The sequence below is a fragment of the Lonchura striata genome, chromosome 2 (assembly GCF_050655825.1).
Source record: "Lonchura striata isolate lonStrDom1 chromosome 2, ASM5065582v1, whole genome shotgun sequence".
NCBI lineage: Eukaryota > Metazoa > Chordata > Aves > Passeriformes > Estrildidae > Lonchura > Lonchura striata.
The window spans coordinates 141,780,405-141,802,685 of NC_140704.1; the positions used below are offsets into that span (position 1 = coordinate 141,780,405).

The 22,281-nt window shown below is 37.2% G+C and overlaps 1 protein-coding gene across 9 annotated transcripts in view; it reads right to left on the reverse strand.

Annotated features, from left to right (window-relative positions):
* Nucleotides 1-4,243: 4,243 nt before the first annotated feature.
* The window catches only part of TRPS1 (transcriptional repressor GATA binding 1), a 212,633-nt gene continuing 194,595 nt past the window's right edge, over nucleotides 4,244-22,281 (reverse strand). For all 9 annotated transcript variants that reach the window (XM_077782366.2, XM_021546559.3, XM_021546561.3 and 6 more), the window contains 2 exons: nucleotides 15,596-15,718; nucleotides 4,244-10,543 (listed from right to left, as the gene is read on the reverse strand). In XM_077782366.2, coding sequence (XP_077638492.1) covers nucleotides 9,482-10,543; nucleotides 15,596-15,718 — 1,185 coding nt within the window. In that variant the 3' untranslated portion in view covers nucleotides 4,244-9,481. The remainder of the gene's footprint in view (nucleotides 10,544-15,595; nucleotides 15,719-22,281) is intronic.

Below are 22,281 nucleotides of genomic sequence, written 5' to 3' on the forward strand. Positions count from 1 at the left end.
ACACAAAGTAGGACTGTGATCTATTTGATCAAGTGCAGACATCTGCTATGTACGTATTGTATAGCTCTGTCTACAAACAAGATAAACAATAGGATCACCACCCACCCAGTAGCAGGAAGCATCTCTTTCTTCCTAAAGTCTATGTCTATATGCAAGATGGAAAGAAAACTCCTTCTGCCTTTACATCTTATCTAGACAAATACAGCAGATTGCAGGTATCAAAATAGCAGATAAAGCTGTTCAGCCACCCTAATCAGACAAGGGGAACAAGTCAATGGAGACAATGACAATATTAGCAAATTAAAAGTGATCAAGGCCATTTTCTGGTCTTAGGAAACTGGTATAGTTCTGCCTGGAAACCTGCTGCTCCCCCAGAATGAGCCCAAACACTGAAGCAGTGTGGCAGCTGCTCAGGATCTATCCCATGGCTCTTGGTGTTTGCTGCTTTGTCTTTAAGGGAATGCCACAACCCATTCCTGCCTCTTCCCCCGAGACCTGGGAATTGCCTCCTCTGTGATAATTCCCCAGCTGTGCACGGACCTGGCTGGGGGCATGTTCTGGCCCTAGACAAAGCACACTAGGGACTGCTGTAGCCACTCAGATCTCTGGAGTGATTATCCAACTCCTGTCTTGATTTATAGAGAAGTTTGCCCGAGTTGTGTTAACAAGTGTAATAGCAACGTCAGTGCATCAGCAGTCTAGCATGTTATGCTTAATGATAGAGGTTAATGTATAATTACTAGAGATATATTGCTGTGAGTTATTATGGAAATACAAATAGATGGAAGAACCTTTGTGCTCCAGTTAAGAGCCATGTGTTTAATGGGGTATTGTGTACTTGCATACAGCTCTGGTCTCAGAGGCCCGTGTATTAGAGAGCTCTTGATATGCTGCACCATTTCCATCTACAGATCCATTTCAGGTTGTTTTGGCCTTTGTCTCCAAATGCTCCCCACTGTATATGCTACACTCATAAGGGAGAAACACTAATTAACTGGATCTGTGAGCATTTATAATCACAAAATTATCTAGGTTAAAAGGGATTTCTGGATATCATCCAGTATGGACCCTTCCAGTGGATGGCTATGAACATCTAATTCAATGTTCCTGTGCTAAATATTCAACTGACTCTCAGGAAAATGAGGATCATATTTTGCATTTACAGTTGAGTGTCCAAAGTATTGCAATATGAATGCCACCCTTAGGGAACATTAACTTTGAAAAATCACCTTACCTTTCTGAAAGGCTTTCAGACCTCCTACTTTCATAGCCTGAAATCTTTTTCTTTTTTTATCAGATTCCAGAAGGGAGGAAAATGCTTAAATTTGATTAAAGTGGAAAGAAAATATTAAAAGGGAAAGAAAATAGAAAGAAAATGAGAAATATTCTCATTTTATTTTCCAAGATATTTTCTTTAAAAAAGTAAATGCAAAGTAATAAAATTTAAAGTATTAAAGTATTAAAATCCTTAAAATCATCATTTAGAAAGGCTTCCTGATCCAGTTCTACACACTTTTATTGTCTTAGTTTATTAAAAGAATGCTACAATGAGAAGAGAGCTAGCTTAGCTTTATGTCGTGGCTTTGCTTTTTGTATTACAGGTCATAAAAGAAATTATTTCATTCAGAAATATGTCCACAGCATCTGTATTGTCTTTGCCAAAAAAAAAAAAAAAAAAAAAAAAGGCAAAAAAAAAGCAAAAATAAAAAGCACACATCTGTGGCAGATTTAAGCCATCATCTTTACACAGTGTCATAACCAAAGGTTCTTTGGTTTTCTTAAGTGTATTACTTTCTTATTCTTTTAAATGGTTGTATTTCTTTTCTGGCCATCTCCTCTGACACTGTATCAGCACTGATGGAGCTGTTTGGAGGTGGGTGACACAACTGTCAATGTATCAATCTCACCACGAAGCTGCCAATTCCACAGCAGCATTTGGAGCTGAATCAGACACTTCCACTGACAAGGCAACCACAATGTGTGAAAGACACTTCAATTCCCTTGGATGCGTAGGAGAGACTTTCATTTACAGAAAGGATCCACTGACACTTGTTCTGCACACAAGGATTAGTCAGACTCTTCATGGAAATCAAAAGGAAGCTGGTGTCAGTACAAACTCTACCTCCATCAGGTTTCAGGTGTCCCAACTGTCCAGCCTAATTGCCCATCACAGTGAAACTTCCAGTGAACAGTTTCACTGAGATTCTGTTCCTTGATTTTATATCCCCACTGTCACCAGTCTTATAAAGAGAGGTTTGTTTGTGATTTATAATAAATAAGGTTGTAAGAAATCCAGGCCATTTCTAATAATAGAATACTCTTGAAAGAACCCCCCTTCCCCTCTATATGGAATGAAGCACCCTGCTTATTCATTCTGTCCATTTTCTACTGCATTAACACCTATTCTGATATTTACTTTTTTTTTTTTTTCAATTTAAACTTCATACATTTATAAATCTCATTGGATAAGGGTCAGAACCTGTTGCTAGCAGATGCATTATCTTTTCTATTCTCAGGCTGGCTGAACATGGGACAACAGAGTTTTAATCTGCGTCAAGAGATGACACTAGTTAAAAGGAAATAATCAAGGACACTGCTGCTAGAACAAGAAGTCCCTAGTTCTTGGCACAAATTTAAACCTTATAATAGCATATTAAGACCTGATAACTATGTTGGTGTGCACTTATATGAGCTGCTTACTTGTGTAGCTGCTGTTGTATGAGAAAGGCATTAATAATGTAATGTTAATAATGTGGTTTCACAAATAGTGAAACCACAAAGGAACATTTGAGGTCATCAGCTCCTACAATTATGAACTCATTTCAGTATCTGGAGATAGAAGTGCACTATTAAACACTTTTGAACTCTGATTAAAGACATACTGCATTGGTCAGGGATAGTTTTATAGTTATAGCAGACATTTGGATTAAATATTGTTATTCTCATAATATATTCTTAGAATATGCAATTTTTAAATTTTAACTCTCTGTACATACATGAACTTTCTCTGTGTATATGTAAATAGGGTTTAATATAATACTTACATTGGTACAGACACTCTATACCAGTGTAAGAATATATATATGTGTGTATGTATGTATATAGTCTTACACAATGCATAGTGACCAGCTTTTGTATGTAGCATCTTTTTCAAAATGCATATTTGATGTCTCCAAAACTGGTTCTGCTCACATATGAAAGCTTTTTTTTTCTTTGCTACAGTTATTATTTTTATTAATGTCAGGAAATTAAAAAGAGACTGCAAATGCATAGGGTTTTACATCCAAATTCACTGGAAGAATGAGTCACAGAAGTTATTTTTGGCATGGTGCTTTTACAATTAAGCCCTAACCATCATAAACAGATTTTACCATTTTGTATTACTTTAAAACAATATTCTGTATGAGAATGAACATGGTCTCAACCATGGAGATGATACAAAACCTATGGAGAAAGGAAATTACAGCATAATGGAAATGATGGCTGGAGCCATACCACCCAGATCTGTTCACTCATCCAAACAAATGCCAGGCTGAGATGATTTGGTCAGTGCTTTGGCTGGGACCTCTGAGGAAACCTCCAAGGTTGCTGAAGGAAGTGGTGGCAGCAACCTTGTAGGTGGTATTCTCTGTTCTTGAGTCACCACTGCATCAATAACCTGTGTGATGGGAGCCAGCAGGATTTCCTGGAAGAGCTGTGGCCATGATGTGAAACCACAGTCCTGAGTATCAGGAATTATTTCACAACCATCATGAACTTCATATGAGGAGTAGACCTGGTGACCCTGGATACCTGATCACATTTCAGTATCAGCCTTTCTTTCATAACTTCTCCAAATTGTTGAGGTATTTCCTCTTCCTTGGGGCATGAGAATAAAATCAGTCATGTCATGCCAGGATGATGGAGCGCTGAAAAATATTCAAACTCCATTGTAAGAGACTTTTACTCAAATCCTGTCATTTATCTGAATGAGATTTGGATCACATCTAGAGCCCTAAGTACAGAAGGACTGTGACAGGGCTAATGTGTTTTTGAAGGAGCTCTTCCCTTTCCATGCCTTTCCCGTCTGAGCAGTGCTGCCATTGCCTTTCAGCCATACCAAGCAGCCATTACTCACAGGTGCTGTCAGTCCCATCTTGCTCCCAGAGCAGCTCCACTCCAAACTGTTCTCCACCCCAACCCCACTGTGGTATAGTGATACCATGCAATTACCTCCTCCCCAGAAACAACGACACAAATCTGATTTATAACTGGTGGTAAAACTTTATTATTCAAGTTTAGATGTAACAGACATCTTTGCTGCCTGAAGATTGTTTGCATAAGAAATACACCAAGAACATGTTTGTGAGTAGAAATGAACATGCACTATGAAAACCAAAAAACAAAACAAAACAAAAACCTGAAACAAAACAGAACAAAAAACACATCCATGTGTTGTAAGGACAAAACATTAAGAGCCAGCATTCTAGAGTCAAATCAGGGCTACAAGTTTAATGATGGTTTTTAGCAACATGAAGTCATTCTTTATGAAGCAATTTTTTTTTCTTTTTTTTTTTTTCTTTTTCCTGCTGGTGAATTTGCTATAAGCTAAATTTACAATGGCATTTTGAGATGTTTCCTTTTTTCCTGTTCTCCTACACAGAGCTCAGAGGCCAAAATGATAGGAATGGAAAACTATGGTAGCTGTCACGATATTTTTACTTTAGCAAGTGTAATTTTGCTTTCCTAGTAAAGGAATTTTACTAAGTGTAACAAAGAATCAAATGAAACAGGTATTTATCTGGCTGTCAGACATTTAATTACTGTCTTTTATCCTTTTAAAGTAAATTGGGGTTTGTGTGATTACTACACAAGTAGCATCTCCCCAACTGCCAGCTTTCCAGAGTTGGCTGAATGAAATAAAAACTGTGAGGAAGAGAGTAGTGAGGAATCCTATTCTGAGGTGAGAAAATTAAGTAAATAATTTTACTTGGCCCATCTTAACTTTAGAAAAAATTTAGAAGGGATTTCTCACTTATCTATCACATTTGGGATATGCTGACAAATTGCTCACTGCTCTTTGCCAAGCATAACTGTCTCCACAGAAGCAGAAGGAAATATATCTATCCTTCTGGCTGCACAGAAGTGACCTTCTAATCTCCTTGGCTTTTCCTGACCAGTATTAGGAATTAGCATGTTAAGTCAGCCAAGAAAAATCAATACAGGAGCAAAAATGAGAATATATTTAGACATACTGGGCAAAAAAGCAGATGGTAGACAACATCCTTAGCACATAAAGCAAGTAGTTATGACTACAAAACAACAGTGTCCAGTCCAAGGGTGGACTTGAAAGTCTGTCCCTGAACTGAGTACTAATCCACAGTTGCCAAATCAGTTTTTCCCATTGCACAATCACTATGTTTCAGCACTGTATACAATTAGCATCAGTCACTTGTCCTGCTGCCCCTCTAACTATAAAAATAATCTATTGCTCACAGTGTGTCTCCACCTTTTGAGATGTCTCAATTTTCTCTCCCTTTAAAACTGTCACAATAGAAAACAGTGCCTTTTTTAGGCAAAACCAAGATATGTGCATCCAGTGTCTTTCCTCCTTTCTGGGTAGTCCATGAAAAATTAAGGGAGGAGTTTCATCAGCACAGTGGCAATTAGGTGCAGCACTTGTTTTGGAAAGCAGTCTAAATCTGGCACCTGAACACAAACTGTGCTCTGGAACATCTTCATCTCCTGCAGCAATGAGGGGACAGCAGCCATGAAGTGACAGCTCAGAGACAATCTGGTTTGCAGATGATGTCACAGGATGGCTCCATCCATACAGAGAGTTACTGCAAACACTGTCTGTGCCACAGTCTGATTAGGGACAGGCACCACAAATCCTCTTGTTTTGAAACATCTACTTATTTGGTTGTCCAATTTGAGATACGTTTTAAGATCTTACACTACCATTCCTTTACTAAGAGAAGTTTGCCACCTTGAAGCCACTGACAAATTGAGAACAAAGACTGATTGCTTGAAAGTTCAATTTTTAGTGCTGTAAGTTGATTGAAACACAGTGTGTGCAGCAATTGTGTATGCTAATATTGGTTTCCATCTGAAAGTTATTAAATAAGATTATTTTTTTCCAGCGTCAGGATTTTTTTCTTTTTATTAGTACCCATTGAAAAGGGGTCTGGAAGATGGATGGAGTCACCTCTCTTTTGTTAAGAAACAAAACTGTGCTCCCCCTATCCCAATCAAAGAGAACAGGCTACAGCAAAATCCCATTTCTTAAAAAGCAGAAATCTTAGAACATCTCAATATGTCATGGCAAGAACAATGAACTTTTTTTCAAATCTTATTTGCATCGTCTAGGTGTGCAATAGTAACATTCAAAGCTCTGTCTTGTTCTTTGCACTCATAAGATTTCATTTCTCCTCATCCCCAAACCCTGATATGTGTATTTCCTGTTAATTTGCCTCTGCTTCTGAGTTTAACAAGAAGTGTTATGAAGTTCAGGGTAGTGCTGAAGTCTTACAATGCACATGTCCCTCTAAAATATTTTGCCATGAAGATGCAGCTTCTATCAATGAAGAAGCCAGAGGAACTGGTACGTCTTAAGTGAAGTAAGTCAAACCAGTAACTACTGAAAATCGGCAGGCAGCTACTTTTGAAGCCAATAACAACCACTGCTTACTGAGTATAACATCTTCCTTGGAAAAGTTGAAAAGGACACACACTGGACCCTGACATAACAAAACGAGGGCAATCTATTTCAGTCCCCACAGAAAAAAAAAAAAAAGGAAACAGAAAATACCCAACAAAAATAAATCCACAAAAACCAAGTCAGAACTTATTACTGGAGAACAATAGTAAAAACATAACCAGACTTTGTCACTGGTATCAAGCTGGAGATTCATCTAAAAAAAAGAAAAAGAAGAATGTGGCCCAACATCCTTTGCTAACCTAGAACACTACTGAAGGGTTACAGAACTCAACCACAGCAGATTGAGTGGGATGTTCCATATGCTGCTCACCAGTAAAGAAGCAATGGGTGGAGCAGGAAGGAATGCAGCCTATGCTGAACAATAGCCTGTCTGTGCCTAACAAATCAGAGAAACTGTGCAATAATGTTTCACCTCTGTGAAAATATAACACATAAATACTGCCAAGGTCAGTGAGACCTTTGGTGATCAACTGTGTAAGTGCCTCTCATGCTTGGTGATGTTTGTTGCCAGCTGCTTTAGGCACATTATTTCTCAAAAGACTATCAAAGTGCTGAATGTTTAGGCCAGTTCCCTCCTGGTTTTCCTTTTGCCAACCCCTATAAGACATTTCCTATCACCTCTCCTTTTATTTTCCACCTCCCTGTTTATCTGGTTAAGTATCTTAATAAGTGCACCAAATATTAGAAGGGAGAGTGGTGAGACTCAGGTAAGTTAAATACAAGAACTTTTTTTTTTTTTTATGATGCTTTAGTTCAATTACATGAAAATCTGAGAAAGGCGGCGTGTAAGTGAGATCAGAATAGGACCCTTTACATATAATCTCAAGAGAGGACTTAGTCCAGAGATATTTTTATAGAACATTTTAAAAAATAAAATGCATGAATGGAGAAATAAAAGACAACATAATATCAGAAAGACATTTTAAACTTCATTCGCTGCAACATTCATGAACCAGTTGAGCTACACCTGCCATCCAACCATAAGGAACTAAGACCCTGCACTGCAAAAAAGAAACAAACCCAAACAAAACAAAAAAGCAACTGCGTAATATTGTAAAAATGGAGTGCAATGCTACTACAGAATGCAATAAAATATCAGTGCTGCATCATCACACAGCACTTATCAAAATTATTTCTGAAATGTTTCTTCTGAAACACAGACAAAGCAATAAAAAGAGGATATATGTTTATCATTTTAAGCATAACAATGTGAGTTAAGAGCTTAAGAATACAAAAGTACTTGGAATGAATAGTGCTACCCTTTTTTCCTAAGTAGGCATAAAAATATTTTCATTTCCTTCTTGTTTTTCATACCATTAATATCAACAAATTTCATTCATTTCATGTTATCGTTTACAACTTTAATGCACACACACAGAAAAAAAGATACCTACTGCAATAGAAATAGTTGCTTCATTACCTTGTTTGCTACATTTGCAAATGTAAACAGCGAGGCAGAGCCAGAACTGACTCTAATGCATGATGGAATATCTTTGTTGCATACGTACACTGTAGAAAATAATTATTCAATATGTCAGGCACCATTATTTGAAATGTAATACATTAATATTTACTAGAAAAATAAGGTTTTTTTCTATTTGTTCTCCCAACTTCTTTAATGAAATAAGTTAATCTGACAGTGCATCCAGTAGCTTGTAATATCTTCTACATCCCTGTGGCAAAACAATAAACTACTGGTTGGGACACTATAATGAAAATGATTAAAGTCAGTTCTTGTACACCCTTGTAGCAAGCATGGAGGCTCGTCTAACAGCACCTTTAACCAATTATTTAATATTTAGTTATTTAGCCCTATTTCCCTGAGCAGTTATGCTGAGGAGCTTTCCCTTCATGGATAGTTTTTAAAAAGCTTGAAGTATTAAAAAGTACTATGAAGACATTTAATGCTACTTAGCAAAAGCTGGTATAAGTCTACTGAAGGGATTGACTGGTATGTATAGCAATGTTAAGCCTGTGGAGAAGTAACCTTAGACTTTAAGGTTTAGAAATGTAATATATTAAAAATATATTAAAATAAAATACAGCAGGTTACCTTATTCTATGCAAATTAAACCTGGAATGTGGCTTCTGTATTAGAGAGTTCACTTGCACAAAATGGTTTTTCTAGACTAAAGTGTGCCAGAAAGAATGTAGTGATAAAATGGTAGCTAAAAATCAGCTGAGTCTGAGAAACACATATATATGACATTGCTGCCAAAGCTCTGAGGACAACGTGATCCTAAGGCATGTTGTAGGGCAGAAATTTGCCCAAATTAAAGAAAAGAAAATGACTTTTTAACTCTGTATATTTAACATGTCTATTTCTTATATACAATGTGCATATGTTCACTACACCCCTGCAGCAGTATATACATATACACATCTTTGCACTCTTGCCAGTTATGTCTCTTACACAACAGCAAAGGTATTAATTGTCCAGTAAAATTTTCTCAAGGTTATTCGGCATGATTCACTGCATTCTGGCTAGCTTTGGTGGGCCATGTCCCACTGAATTATCTTCCTCCCCTTCTGGCCACCATCCAACTGTTCTTTTTTCTTGGTAACCCACTCATTTAAAAAATAATAAAAAAAAAAATTTAAAAAAGGAAAAGGAACAATAAAGTCAAAAAAGAAAAAAAAAAAGAAAATAACAAGGGATTTAATATTGGATAAGGCATGCTCTCTATATGAAGTGCTTTATAGGTCTTCACAAGACATTACAAGCTATTGAATTCCCATCAAGGAAACCTATTTCTGTTTAATTGTGCTAAGTGCTAAGGTTTACTCTTTAGGTTTTCCATTCTTTTCAGCTTGTGCATTGTTCCTGTGTAGGCCCCTCTGGATGTGAGTTGTGAAGTCATACTTGTCCGTGCAAAGATGCTGGCATATGCTGCACTGGAAAGGTCCACTGTCACCATGGCAACTCATATGCAATGCATACATCACTTCATCCAGAAAGACAATGCCACAGTGCACACACTTGGTAGAAAGTTCATCTTGAGTACTTCTATCAACTTTCTCTGTTTTTACTACATTCAAGGGACCTTCATTTTTTACATTTGGTGGTGCCTTACTCTTTTCCTTGGAGGCACCATTTGCAGTTGGCCCAGGTCTGGAATGCTTTATCGCCAAATCTAGAGGAATGTCATTGTCTGATCCAACAGCTGAAAAATGAGGAGGCAGATTAAAGGTGGGATAAGGCACATAGTTTTGGCAAGGATTTGGTAGGCCAGGCACATGACTCAAGTAGTGTGGATTCCCAGGAACAGAAAGCTTATATTTACTCCAGAATCTCAGCCAGTCAGCTTCACTCTGAAAGTCATTGTGTACAAACGGAAGTCCAAAAAGTGGGTACTGGTATTTTTCAATAGGGCTTCCAGGTGGAGAATAGTTTGGATGTTTCACAGGTCTCATGTATTTTTCTATCGGGCTGCCTCTCTCTGAGCTTCCTTTCCCTTCTGATATCGATGAACTGTTTCCTGGGTCTCCAGTACTTTCCTGAGGACTTTTTATCTGAATGTGCAAAGGTTGCATCCTTTTGTGAATATCCAGAGTTTGGCTGACCAATATTGGCTGCTGAGCAGAATGGCTTTTAGTCAATGAACCTGGGGCCTCGTATTTACTGAGGCTGGGAAGCTGAATTTCTCTCTGATGACCTTCAGGTAAATGATCCTCTGACCTCCTCTCTAAGGGGCTTCCATTGACTTGCTCCTCACTGCTACCCCTCTGCTGTTTGTTTAGCTGCTCAGCCTGAAGTGCCTCCGGGTTAAGGCGCTTTCTTGTTCGTCTCCTAATGATCTGCTCACCATTGTTCTGTTTAATGATGTTTAAAGGCCTGGGAGTCTGCATGGAACACACAGAGAATGAACAAAAGGAAAAAAGAAAGAGACATTAAACAAATCTGTGAGACCACGCTCACGCAAATTTATCTTTTCTTTTGTGAAGAGCTGTATTACAACAGTGTTACGGGAATGACCAGATTTCAATCCAAATGCTGGTTCATGGCCCCTCATGCTGAAAGTAAATGATAAAATGGCTTATTTTATCAGAGCCAACGGTCTTAGACATCCTGTACCTATTTACTTAAAAAGACATGAAGTATCCAAGCTGTCAAACCATTTATTACCTCTTACTCCTAAAAAATTCTGGGGAGACATGTTGAAAGTGGGTTCTGAGAGCGGGGGGTGAGGTGGGAGATGCAAGGCCCTATGCACTAGTGCTGTTCTGTGCCGAGCTGCTCTTGGGCAGGGGCTTGCACAGCTCCCACTGGGACAAGAACTTACCTTCATACTCACCCTGCTCTGACATGGACAGAAACCACAAGCACACACAGGGCTTGCTGACCACCATTGCTGTCACAGAGCAAAAGGGCTGCAGGTCCACTGTGTGCTGGGTGGAAGATGGTGGCCATAAAGGGACTAAGAAAGATGGAGAAGAAAGCCCAGGAAAACTGTGCACCAAAAGGTCTGCCTCTTCTTTGGCACCAACTCCCCCTCCTTCACCCCAGCTGCATTGCTTTCTAAGTGTTACTGATGTGCTACTAAGTCATAAGGAAGAAAAGGCATCTGGCAAAAAGGATCTGTAAAGAAATAAGCATCATAAAGAGGCAGAGGGAAGAACCAAGTGAGGACTTCTGTTTTCATTTGCTACTACCCCATAGCAGCTCATGTTAAGTGGCCTTTTGAGAGAAGAATGATACAAGGAAAGAGAGCAGTTAGGTTTCCTTTAAAGGCTCCCAAGAGAAAAGCAATAGTATCTGAATGAAAACTGGTGCTGCACCATCAGTATGTTTCTCTACTGGGCAGATGGTACAGCAACAAAAACTACCTAAAAGTAATTCACTTTGGTGTGTTGGCAGCTGACATTTTTCTTCCCAAAGGAAGAAAACAATCCTGTTTTGGTTGGAGGCCAGAAAAGTGCCCCCCTGCCCCGGTATTCTACTCAGATGTTTATTTAGAAATTTTAACATTGTTTTTAAAAGCAGATTTAATTTTGGCTTACAGTCAATATCCAAAGTAATCTGTACCTTGAATGTAACTAAATTTTTAATGTATTCATAACTTCAAGCTAATATGAAAACATTCAGAGCTGGAAGAACACCCATTCTATTATTTGCAGAGATTTAGTCTCTCTCTTGAGTTGCAATATTCCTCTTCTTTCACTTATTTATTTTCCTGTAGTTGGGTTACTCTTAATGGTTATCTATGTTTTAGACAGTGCAGCTATTTTTTAGGTTTTTACTTTTGGTTAAAATGCTGAATCAGAAGTATATACACACTTTGATTTAGATTTTTAATAAGGAAAATTTAAACTTGGCAGAAAAACAGCACCTGAACGAGCCTACTCAAACAGATAAAAGTTGAGACATATTTGTGTTAAAAAAATTACAATATTTTCTTTGTAAATTCTATTCAGATAAAGATGATAGTTTGACCAATCAATAGTAAATTAATATGCACAAGCATATAACTTTTATTATAAGGTCTGTATAATTTCCTTGCCTTTTTATGACAATTGTAACTCAGACACTGTGTGAGATCTTACGATGTTGTTGTTGCTCTTATTAAACACTAAACACTACAGACCATTTTTATATGGCTTCCAGACAACCCTCCAATATTTTGGAAATACTTTTATTCTTTTACTTCATGCTACAGGTAAGAAGTCTGATTATGGAAGTAATTGAAAGAGACATCTTCCTACCTGAGATTAGGGACCCTCACACACTTACTTGAGGCTCCAGCTATTCAAAGTAATTGTAGGTTCAACTTTAAAATTCTTCAGCTTGCCAATGACTGTGCTCATCTGATTAAACCAGCCCTTAGACGATTAAAATGTACTCTTTAGAGGTGTAAATCTACTAATTTTCCTTTTTCATAGTAGTAAGGTGCAGATAAAAATATCCTGTATTTGGTTACAACCAAGGCAAATAGAAAATTTTAAGGTCACTTCTTGATTTTCAGTGGAACATTGAACTTAGAATACAGTGGATACATTACCAGAACTTTACTTTTAAAATGGCCTATGTCAGATCCTTAATTATATGTTAGGCATATTATACTGAAGATGATCACAAATATTTCTGCCATCTCTGTATCAACTGGCAATCTCCCCACTCCAATAATATGAATAACTGGAAAAAAAAATTCAACAAGTGCTTCAATAAATTATTGTGATGAGGTTTCTCAAATTCCGTGGGAAAGTGGAGCCTCCTCTAGTCTAACCCTAGAATATGCTTCAATTCTTCACTCAATTAGTCCAAGGATATTCTCAAGGAATCACCATGGAACAAAATGTAGTGTTCCATGACCAAGTTCAAGCTATTTAGAAATGAAGGACAGCATCACAATAATAATGGTCAAATTCATGACTCTGGGAAAACAGCAAATGCGAATATTGTGTGTATGTACATATGATGAATTTTTTCACTAAAACTATTTTAACAATAGACTCTTGGATTATAATTACACTTTTAAAAAATATACTTGATTGCATTAAAAGAGTGAAATGTGAAAAATGTGGCAAGTTTAATGTCAATTACCCCTTAGAGGGAACATTTTTGAAAACACACTGAAAAACTATTCAAGGGTATCATAGAAATAAAATGTAACTTATAGAAGAAATCACTACCATGTAAACATTTGTTAGTCACTATCACCTAGTAGTATCTAATAGAGCAGAGATTTTTCTTCTTATTAAATGAAAATGCAAAAGGGACCTTAGGGTTGCATCAATGAGGATGGTAGTGCTAGATAGTAATAATCCAATCAAAAGGGAGCTAAGAAACATGCCAACTACTACAGGTGAGTTTTACTCAGCAGCGTAGCATAATTTATGAACAGGGGTCTTACAGAAGGGAATTCTATTCACTTGATTTTTTATAGTTTTGGACATTTCTCTGCATCATCCTGGACCCCTTAATTCAAAACCATGTGTCCAATACATGACATGCTGCAATTTTTCCTGAACAGACAGGCAGAGAGATAAAAGAAACTTTCATCTTTCTGGTGTTCGTCTAAAGAGCATCTCTTTGCATGGGATTGTCTCAAAAGGTGTCCCAAAGGAAAGATTTGTTGGATCACTTCAGACTCCTACTTATAAAGGAATTGCTATCATACCACAGCAGAGTAAGCTTAATGAAATTCTTTTCATTTGTTTGGTCAAAGTTCAATTGAAGACATTAATGCTAAATGTCCACTGAATGACAGCTTATCGTCATGCTTAAACAATGGAGCTTGGAGATAGTGCCAGCTTCTTGCTTTTGAGATATATAAAATAAACTTTGACAGTGTTTCTAATAAATGTTGCTGGAAGTGCACTAGTTCATTCCTACTGGTTCATAAGGATGTTCCAAGTTGTGCTTGAATTCAAAACTGATTCTTGTCACTTTTATCTGTTCAAAAAGTTATGCTAAAAATCATGGTAAGATCCAGCACTACAACTGAGAAAAGTATACTTAAAAAAAGGAAAATAGAGTCTGCAAATGGAATTTCTACAAATAAACAGACTCAAATGTCAAATAAAAAAACCAAACTGTCTTTCTTAAAATCTTTGTGGATGTTCACTGCTGATCAATTTCCTTAAAGTAGATACTCTATCTACAACTTTGAGAGGTGTCCAGGAAGATGATACCTGGAGTGAGACTGAGCCAAGATGCTGGCCAAGACCATGCATTAATCCATCTTCTTAGATATTATGGGCCTGACTGGGCTATTCTGGGCCTTAAAAACAGTGAGTGACCCCAGAATGACACACATGGCAAACAGAGCCAACCCCTCAGACTGGTGATGGTCATGCTGCTTTTGAAAATTGTAGATTTTTTTTTTTTGTTCTAGTAAATGGGCTGGTTTGGCAGGATGTTGCATAAACAGGATTATTGTATGAGCAGTAGACAAGACCATTGAGGAGCTTACATCTCAAATGTAATTTCTGGAAAACATTTTTAAAAATGCACACACTCAGTCACCACATTTATTTCTAAGCTAGGCTCTAAGCCTGATCTGATACATTGCACTGGCAAACTCCCAAAGACTACCTTGGTTTCGATTTCTGAATAACACTTTTTAATTTCATAGGAATGTTGTAAAAATTAATTAATTAGTCACCTGACTCTCCTATATGTACCTATTAAAGACAGCAAGGATAATATTTAACCAGTGGGTCTTAAACTAAAATATTCTATGCATTTTGGCACTGATCCAAGGAAACAGTTCAGTTCCTGGACCTGGACCAGAGCATTCAACATCTTTCAGGATCAAGTCAAGTGTCAATAAGATGAAAAGCAATATAGACAGACCATGATTATTATTTATTCCCTGACTGATCCTGAGGGATGGTGAATCCTCCCCTCACCAAGTGATGAGTGCCTTAAAGTGAATAGCTTCCTTGTTGAGATATTTATCTTGCAGCAGAATTTAAGAACTGTAGAAAAAATAACACAAAACCCCACCACCCCATATCTCCAGGAAACTTACTATCAAGAATAAAGGAGGTAAGAGATGTCAGAGTATACAAAAACTGTTTAAAGAGATATTTTAATATAGATGTGATGTCTAATTTCAAGAATTTTGGTTTTTATTATGAGGACTTTAGAATTTAGAGAGCTTTCAGCACAATATCTTGGATGCCTTGAAAAGCAATTCCCAGTAAAGAAATAATGTTCTCCTTATTTTGTATCAAAATAATTAAATGCATCACTGGTGATCTCAAACACATCTACTCACAGCATCCCAGGCTATTTCATAATGAATCACAACTGATCCCAAAGTGACCATTCTGCAAAACCCTGTTAGGAAATTAACTGCAGGCCAGGGAGTGGTACCAGGCAAGACCACAGCTGCCAGCTTAGCTGTGCAGCTCTTTTTCCTACTGAACAAACCGGGAAGTTCTTCCTACCGAGTGGAGCTTCTGGTAGAGGCCACACGCGTTGCATACATAGCCACCATTTGCATTCTTTCGCCAGAGAGAGGTCTTTGTGGTCAGGCAATTGGCACAGAAAACACCCGAGCCTCTACGTCTCTGAAACAGGCAAGAAAAAGGGAAAAAAAACAGGTCAGAGGTGAGTCACATGAGCTGTGGAGTTAGGACAAATCAACACAGGAGTTTTGTCTCTAGACTGGCAACAATGACAGTATAAAACCACACTGCCCATAATGAGGTCAGGTTCAATTGTGCTTAATAGGCAACACTGATTTTCATTATAATTAACCCCAGAGTGATGGATGAGGTGTGTGAAACACCAAAGCCTTTTCAGAATAACAACTTTAACTTTTTGAACTTCAGGTTTTCTGCATTTAATGATGGTTTCTAAACAGCAAATTCTGAAAAAAAAAAAACAAAAAAAAAAAAACCAAAAAAAAAAACTTGGAAGCTGACAGAACACTCTGTAAACTGGTTTCCCAAAAGATTATTTCTTTTTAGCTAGCTCTATTTAAAAGTGTGATTGGTAACAAGAATTGTGAAACACCACCAGTCAATTAATTACAGTTTGTACCTATGTCACACTAATTCCATTAACAGAGAGTATATTTGAATACATGATACAGTCTTTTCCACTTATTTCTGAAATCAATATAAGCTACCATACATTCTGCAGCCCACTATGAACAAATAAAAGTACAATGTTCTTGAATGAGACCTGTTCTGAACTTCATTCGAAGCCCCAGAAAACACTGTCTCATCAACAGATAGATTTTTTTTTTTTATTTTAGTCAGGCAAAGAAGGGCACAGTGAAGCTTCCCTAAATACAAACTGATTTTAAACAGACTGAGTCGTGCATTCATCAGCTTTCATAATGATCCAGGAATATTTAAAAGTAGGCATGTTTATGAGTATTGCTCATTAAATTTTTTCTATGGAGTAATGATTTCATTAAACTTCTCATTTAAACAAAAGTCAGGATGTGTTTGTGGGCCCAAGTACTAATAAGCAGAAAATGGAATTCTTTTGCTGAGAAGAAAATCCAAATTTTAACTCTGTTCCTTTTTATCAAAGGAAAAAAATGATCAGTAAGAAACCTTCACCAACTAAGATAAGAATGAGTGCGTACACAGAAAAAAATCTGAGTGAAAATTAATTTTATTATAAATTAAAAGTTACTAACACTATAAGTAAAAATTTCAGGGTTTCATAAAATTTAAGTAATTTATTTAACTTTAGTTCATACTGAAGAAGACTGGCGTTCATGCCAAAAAAATACAATGGTTATAATTGTACTCTGATACATTTCAAATGGAAAGCTTTCTGCAGACATAATTTTGGCTTCAAGACTGGAACACTTTCTTGGCATTGAAAGGGCATTTGATTCATCGGGTGTTTCACAATGTATCACTAAAAAGACCTGGTGAGCAGCCAGTTCCCTATAGGGTAATTTTTCCATCCAGATGCAAGTGCTATCAGAGGCCCTCGTCAGCTAAACTAATTATGATCTTGCATTTGCTGATGCCTGCTCACTCTAACGTTCGACATCCTCCATTAATCATCAATACAAGGAAAATGAATGAAACGTAAAGAAACGAGGGCTGGTAAGCTGCACAGCCATAAAAATCTGAAATGAGTGCAATAATTTAACAAGATTGGGGAAATGTTTTTAGTGAGCGCAAAGTCAGGCTAACAATTGCCCTTTTAAAGCAAGAGCACAATTTCATTTGTAGAGCAGGTTGTGGTACTTTAAAGTGATACAATAAAATCCACATTGACATCAAGATAATCTCTCTCACCCCCATATATCACCCCCTTTTTTGTCTCTTAAATCAGATGCAGTAGTATATGACATTTTTCTCAATGTAGCTAAGGGGAGAACTAAATGGTAGCTTATGTCCTTCAGCAAACATCTAACTAGTTGTGCATATAAGATGCAGCTCACCCGGGAAACGTGTGCTCGTCTACAAGTATATTGAAAGTCCCAATTATTTTTGTGGCTGGATATCCTTGACCAGTTTCACCTGGCTGCTGAAATATTTTCCATCAGAGAACAATAAAAGTCTCACTAGACTAATCCCAATTTGGTCGACTTGAGGGTGAGCAGTTTCCAAGCGGAAATTACTGTATATGGCCAGGATTCAGCTACAACTGCAGAACTGTTCTTTTTCATTCCTACTTCTTGTCTGTTGGCCTATAGTTTCTTGGTGTTCTGTATTAACCAAGTGGAGTCTTAATCTGAGTCAGTCTTTCCACCATTTTGTTTGTTTGTGTCCCCTGATTTTGGGAAATACCCTCTACAAGGTCATGAAAGACTATTAAAATATAGAGAGAGCAGTCTTGTTTGTATGCTGTATTTCTACACACCTGAAGGGAGAGAGAAGGCAAAGTTACACAGAAATTTTCATTAAATGCAATGGAGCTAGTATATCTATAAAACACTGACAAAAGCAACTCATTTTTTATCTCTTTTCTAAAGAAAGATCTGATTCAAACTGGGTATGAGTTGCAGTGAAATCATACAATGACTACAGCTGACAGCAGTCTACAAAATAGATAGTAGTAGTTGTAGGTATTTAAATCCTAAACCTCTGCTTATTCACTACATACAAATATTTATCTGTTTAAAATTTCAAGTAGTCAAGCTAAACATCCTTCCCTGAATTTAATGCAAAGTATGTAAATTCCTCTTTTATGCTGTTCTAAGTATTGCATCTGATCTTATTTCTGTACTATTTAAGGACCTTAAAGGATCATCAACATCGATTATTTCAGTTCTGAAGTATATGTAAGTATGAATATAGCTTATATATACTAATAAATGAAAAATTAAAACATCTCTGGAAAAACTTAAATGCTGCTACTTTGTTGAGCATTTTGGTTATGAAACAGCTATTTATAGTGGAGACACACAGTTTTAGAATGAATTTCCTGACACATAACAGGACTATGGCAGAATTGGACTAAAGAATCTTAATTCTCAGATGCAACTAACCACAGAATGGACCTGCATGTCAAAATACACCTCAGAAATTTTGGTGTCTGCAAGAAAAAAATTGGAGGGCTTTTTTAAAAGCCTACAATGTAGTAACCTTATTATCTTAAACAAATAAAGTTTCTTAAAAAAAAACCAACAAAAGCTAGGCCTTTACTTCTCATATACCATGTTTTCCAAGTTATTGGTCAGCAGAAGTATTTAAATTTTTTGTTGTTAAATGTTCATTAGCAATTCTGCTGTTAGTCATGGTGCTTTTGCATGGGTCTGTTTGGCTTTGCCTATTCATCACTTGAACTCATCAATAATATTGCTGCTTTTCTGGGTAGTCTTGCAAAGAAACAGGCACTTGAGCTCAAATCCAGCAAAGCCTGCACAGCAGCTATGGCCCACAGCCCCCATAAAACCCAGCCATGGGCTCAAGTGCTCTGCTAAGCACCACCACTACCATTCTCAAGAAATATGTTAGAGAAATTTTGCTGTCCTTCTAATGTGATCTTACCATGGTTAGTTTCTTAAATCAGCATAGTAGATGTAGGTCCACATGACTAGTCATGAGACAGTCTGAGCCCCAGATAAAAAGGTTTCAGTCTGTGATCAATGCCACTAGCACTAGCTGGAGTTATCAAAGAAAATGTCATGGACATCCTTAGAAGAACAAGCCAAAAGGGTCTAAATAACTAAAATATGTATCTACTAAGTCAAGCTTTAATCATCTGGGGCCTTACAGCCACTACATTACAATCCCAAATCCTGAAGGGGCCAGTGCAGAGAAAAGCCTGTCTCTATTTCCATTCCAGTTCCGAGGTCTGGGCGTTTAATATCACAGTTGTCTCAAATCACATTAGGCTGAAACTTGGCGTATGTTTTTCTGAGCCCAGATGTAACTTTTTTTTTTTTTTCTTTCTTGGTACTGAAAACTTTATTTAAATCAGTTCAGCTGTTTATAATTTGGAGATTGGCCAAACTGGGGGGTGGGTGGAGAGAAGATTTCAAGTTTTTCAGATATCTTTCTAACAAATCTAGAGTCAGAGTGGCTTTGCTCTGGGGAAAAAAAAAAAGTATGCACACATTTTATTGTAGTAGTAGCAAAGGAACAAGTGTATTATTATTTTTATGTAGCTAAGTTATGAAAATTTGTAGTTATTCACTGACTATGTCATGCAGACCTCTCTATTAACTGTTTTCCCTCAGTAAGAACCATGATGAAAGCATGTAATTGCATAACAACCCTTGATATGCAGAGTATTTACTCACATTTTTTATGGTTTCATATCTTGACCATTTCAAATTGAACAAGTCTGAAACTTGGTATATACAGCGTCAATCCTGAATGCCTAATTTTTTTTTAACTCCTTAGATGATTTTCACTAGCTACCAATACTTCATTGAAACAAGGCAATTATTAGTAGTCCTTTCTGCTAAGCAATAAACCAGCAGAGAATATGACAGCAAGTGATTCATTCAGGTATCTTGCCAGGCCCTTCTTCATAAAAACTGCTTTCGATTTTAAGAGATTTACTCTACAGTTCACAATTCCAAACTTTGTAGCCATGCAGAAGAGTACTTGTGCTTCACATTATACAAAAAGTATTTCATAATGTATTGAACTTTCAGGATATTTTTCAGTGGAAGTTAATGTGGCAAAATATATCCTGTAAGAGCAAAGCCAAAAACACTGCTCAGGAATTGTGACTTTTTAGCTAGCTAGACTAAGTAATGGTGCCTGACACTGCTAGTGCCAAATACATCCTGTTTTCAAAATTTCTGCCAGAAGATGCTTTTAGAAACTCAAATAGGCTCCCCAAGCAGCAGCCAAGGATTTTTCTTACATCACCCTCTTTGTTTTGGACACAACAAAACTTGTCTTATTGCTGATTACTTTCACTTCCCCAACACAAAACAATGATATGATGAGGACTGAGCAGATTTTTTACCATCTCTGGCCTCCGTAATGAAACAGAGCACAGCGTTAATCATGGCTCCAGAACATGAGGTGCAGTGAAATCACAGGTGTTGCCCAGGAACAAGCATGTGCCTGACCTATCTCCAACAATGAAGTTGGGGAATACAACCATATATGCCTCACTGAAAAAAGGCAAAATGCCAGCTCTGGATGCTCTCCTGCAAGACGGGAGGTCCAAAGGAGAGCTCCAGGAGCCTGCACACAAGCTCAGGATGAAACCAGGTGACTTGCTGTGGAGAGCAGCAATTGTAAGCAGCTGGTCTCACTGGGCTGCTACCACACAGAAAAACAGAACAGTGCACTCCTGATTGCATCTATCTTTGTTGTGTTTGCATTGCCATACTTTTGAAACAATTTCTTGTTCCACACCTGCTGCATCATATAATCAGGTATTTGATTATCTCAAGTTTTGGTGAGGTTTAGATTAAAGTTTAAAACCTGGGCAGCAGAACAGCATCTGGATGTTGGAGTAAGCACTACTTTCTTCTGATTAGGATGGGAAAGGCATCCTTCAGACCTCATTTCTTTTGGTTGCAAAGGTACTCAGACCTTTCTGAATGTTTTTACTCAAAATTGCTTTCTCTCTCTACTGTGAAAATAGACACAACTATGTTTCTGTGAAGTTTCACATTTTAAAAGTTTAGTTGTTTTTGCTGTAACTATGTCTAAATTAAAAAGAAACTCATTGAGGTTTCCTTCCCTTATAATCTCAACAGCTTTTAGGAATACACCAGACACAGCAAATTTTTGTCCCAGAAGTGAAAAACTGAAACACAAATAGCAGAGTATTAAAGTAAAAGTTGTTTTCAACCTTAAGTATGAGTTAACAGATGCCTCTAAGTCAATTTAAAGTGCCAAATCCAAACTCTTTATCTAAGACATTTTCAAGAACAATTGCATTAAACAGCTGCATTTGAAAGAGACATAAGAAAGACATTAGGAAAGACACGGTAAAAAGAAAGTAAAAATGCCAAAAAAGTAAAGTCAAAATTACACACTTAATTCATATAGAAAGCTTAGTGGAATTTTTAATGCTGTATCATGACAGCATCTTTTTATGATATATGCTGTAACATAAACTTTTAATGAGAGGAATCAGGGGGGTTTTAGAGAGAGAAAAAAAAGAACCAGGCAGTAAATTAAACACTACTGCTAGTGCAGCCTTTCAGAATCCTACCCCGATCCCTTAGGGAGAGTAAATATTTAAATGTTCATGTAAACTACAATTATTTTTTTAACAGCAACAAAAATGAAGATGAGTAGTTTTTGTCCCAGCATTTGAAGCCATATTTTTTAAAACTACCTTAGAGACAGCATCAATCACTACTCAAAAAAAACCCCAACTCCACCCCAAAAACCAGGCAGCAAACTAGAGTCTTTCTGGGTTGTATTAAGCAAGAATGGTTAAGTAAGATACTAGTTTAGGATGATTTGTACCAAAGTAAAACAAAGACTGATCAAAATAAATTACTAAATTAGGAAAAACAGAGCTATGAAAAGAAGCCATAAATCACTTGTTGGAGCTCTTCAGCGCCATCACCTCCTCACCTTTACGTCCCCCTCAAGTTACAGCTGACCCAACCCAACCACTGTGCAGGAAGGGACCTGGCTTTGGACACCACGTTGAGCCAGAGCCTGAGCGCCACAGGCATGAATTTGCCATCTCTTTCATCTTCTGTTAATAGCCATATGCAACAATA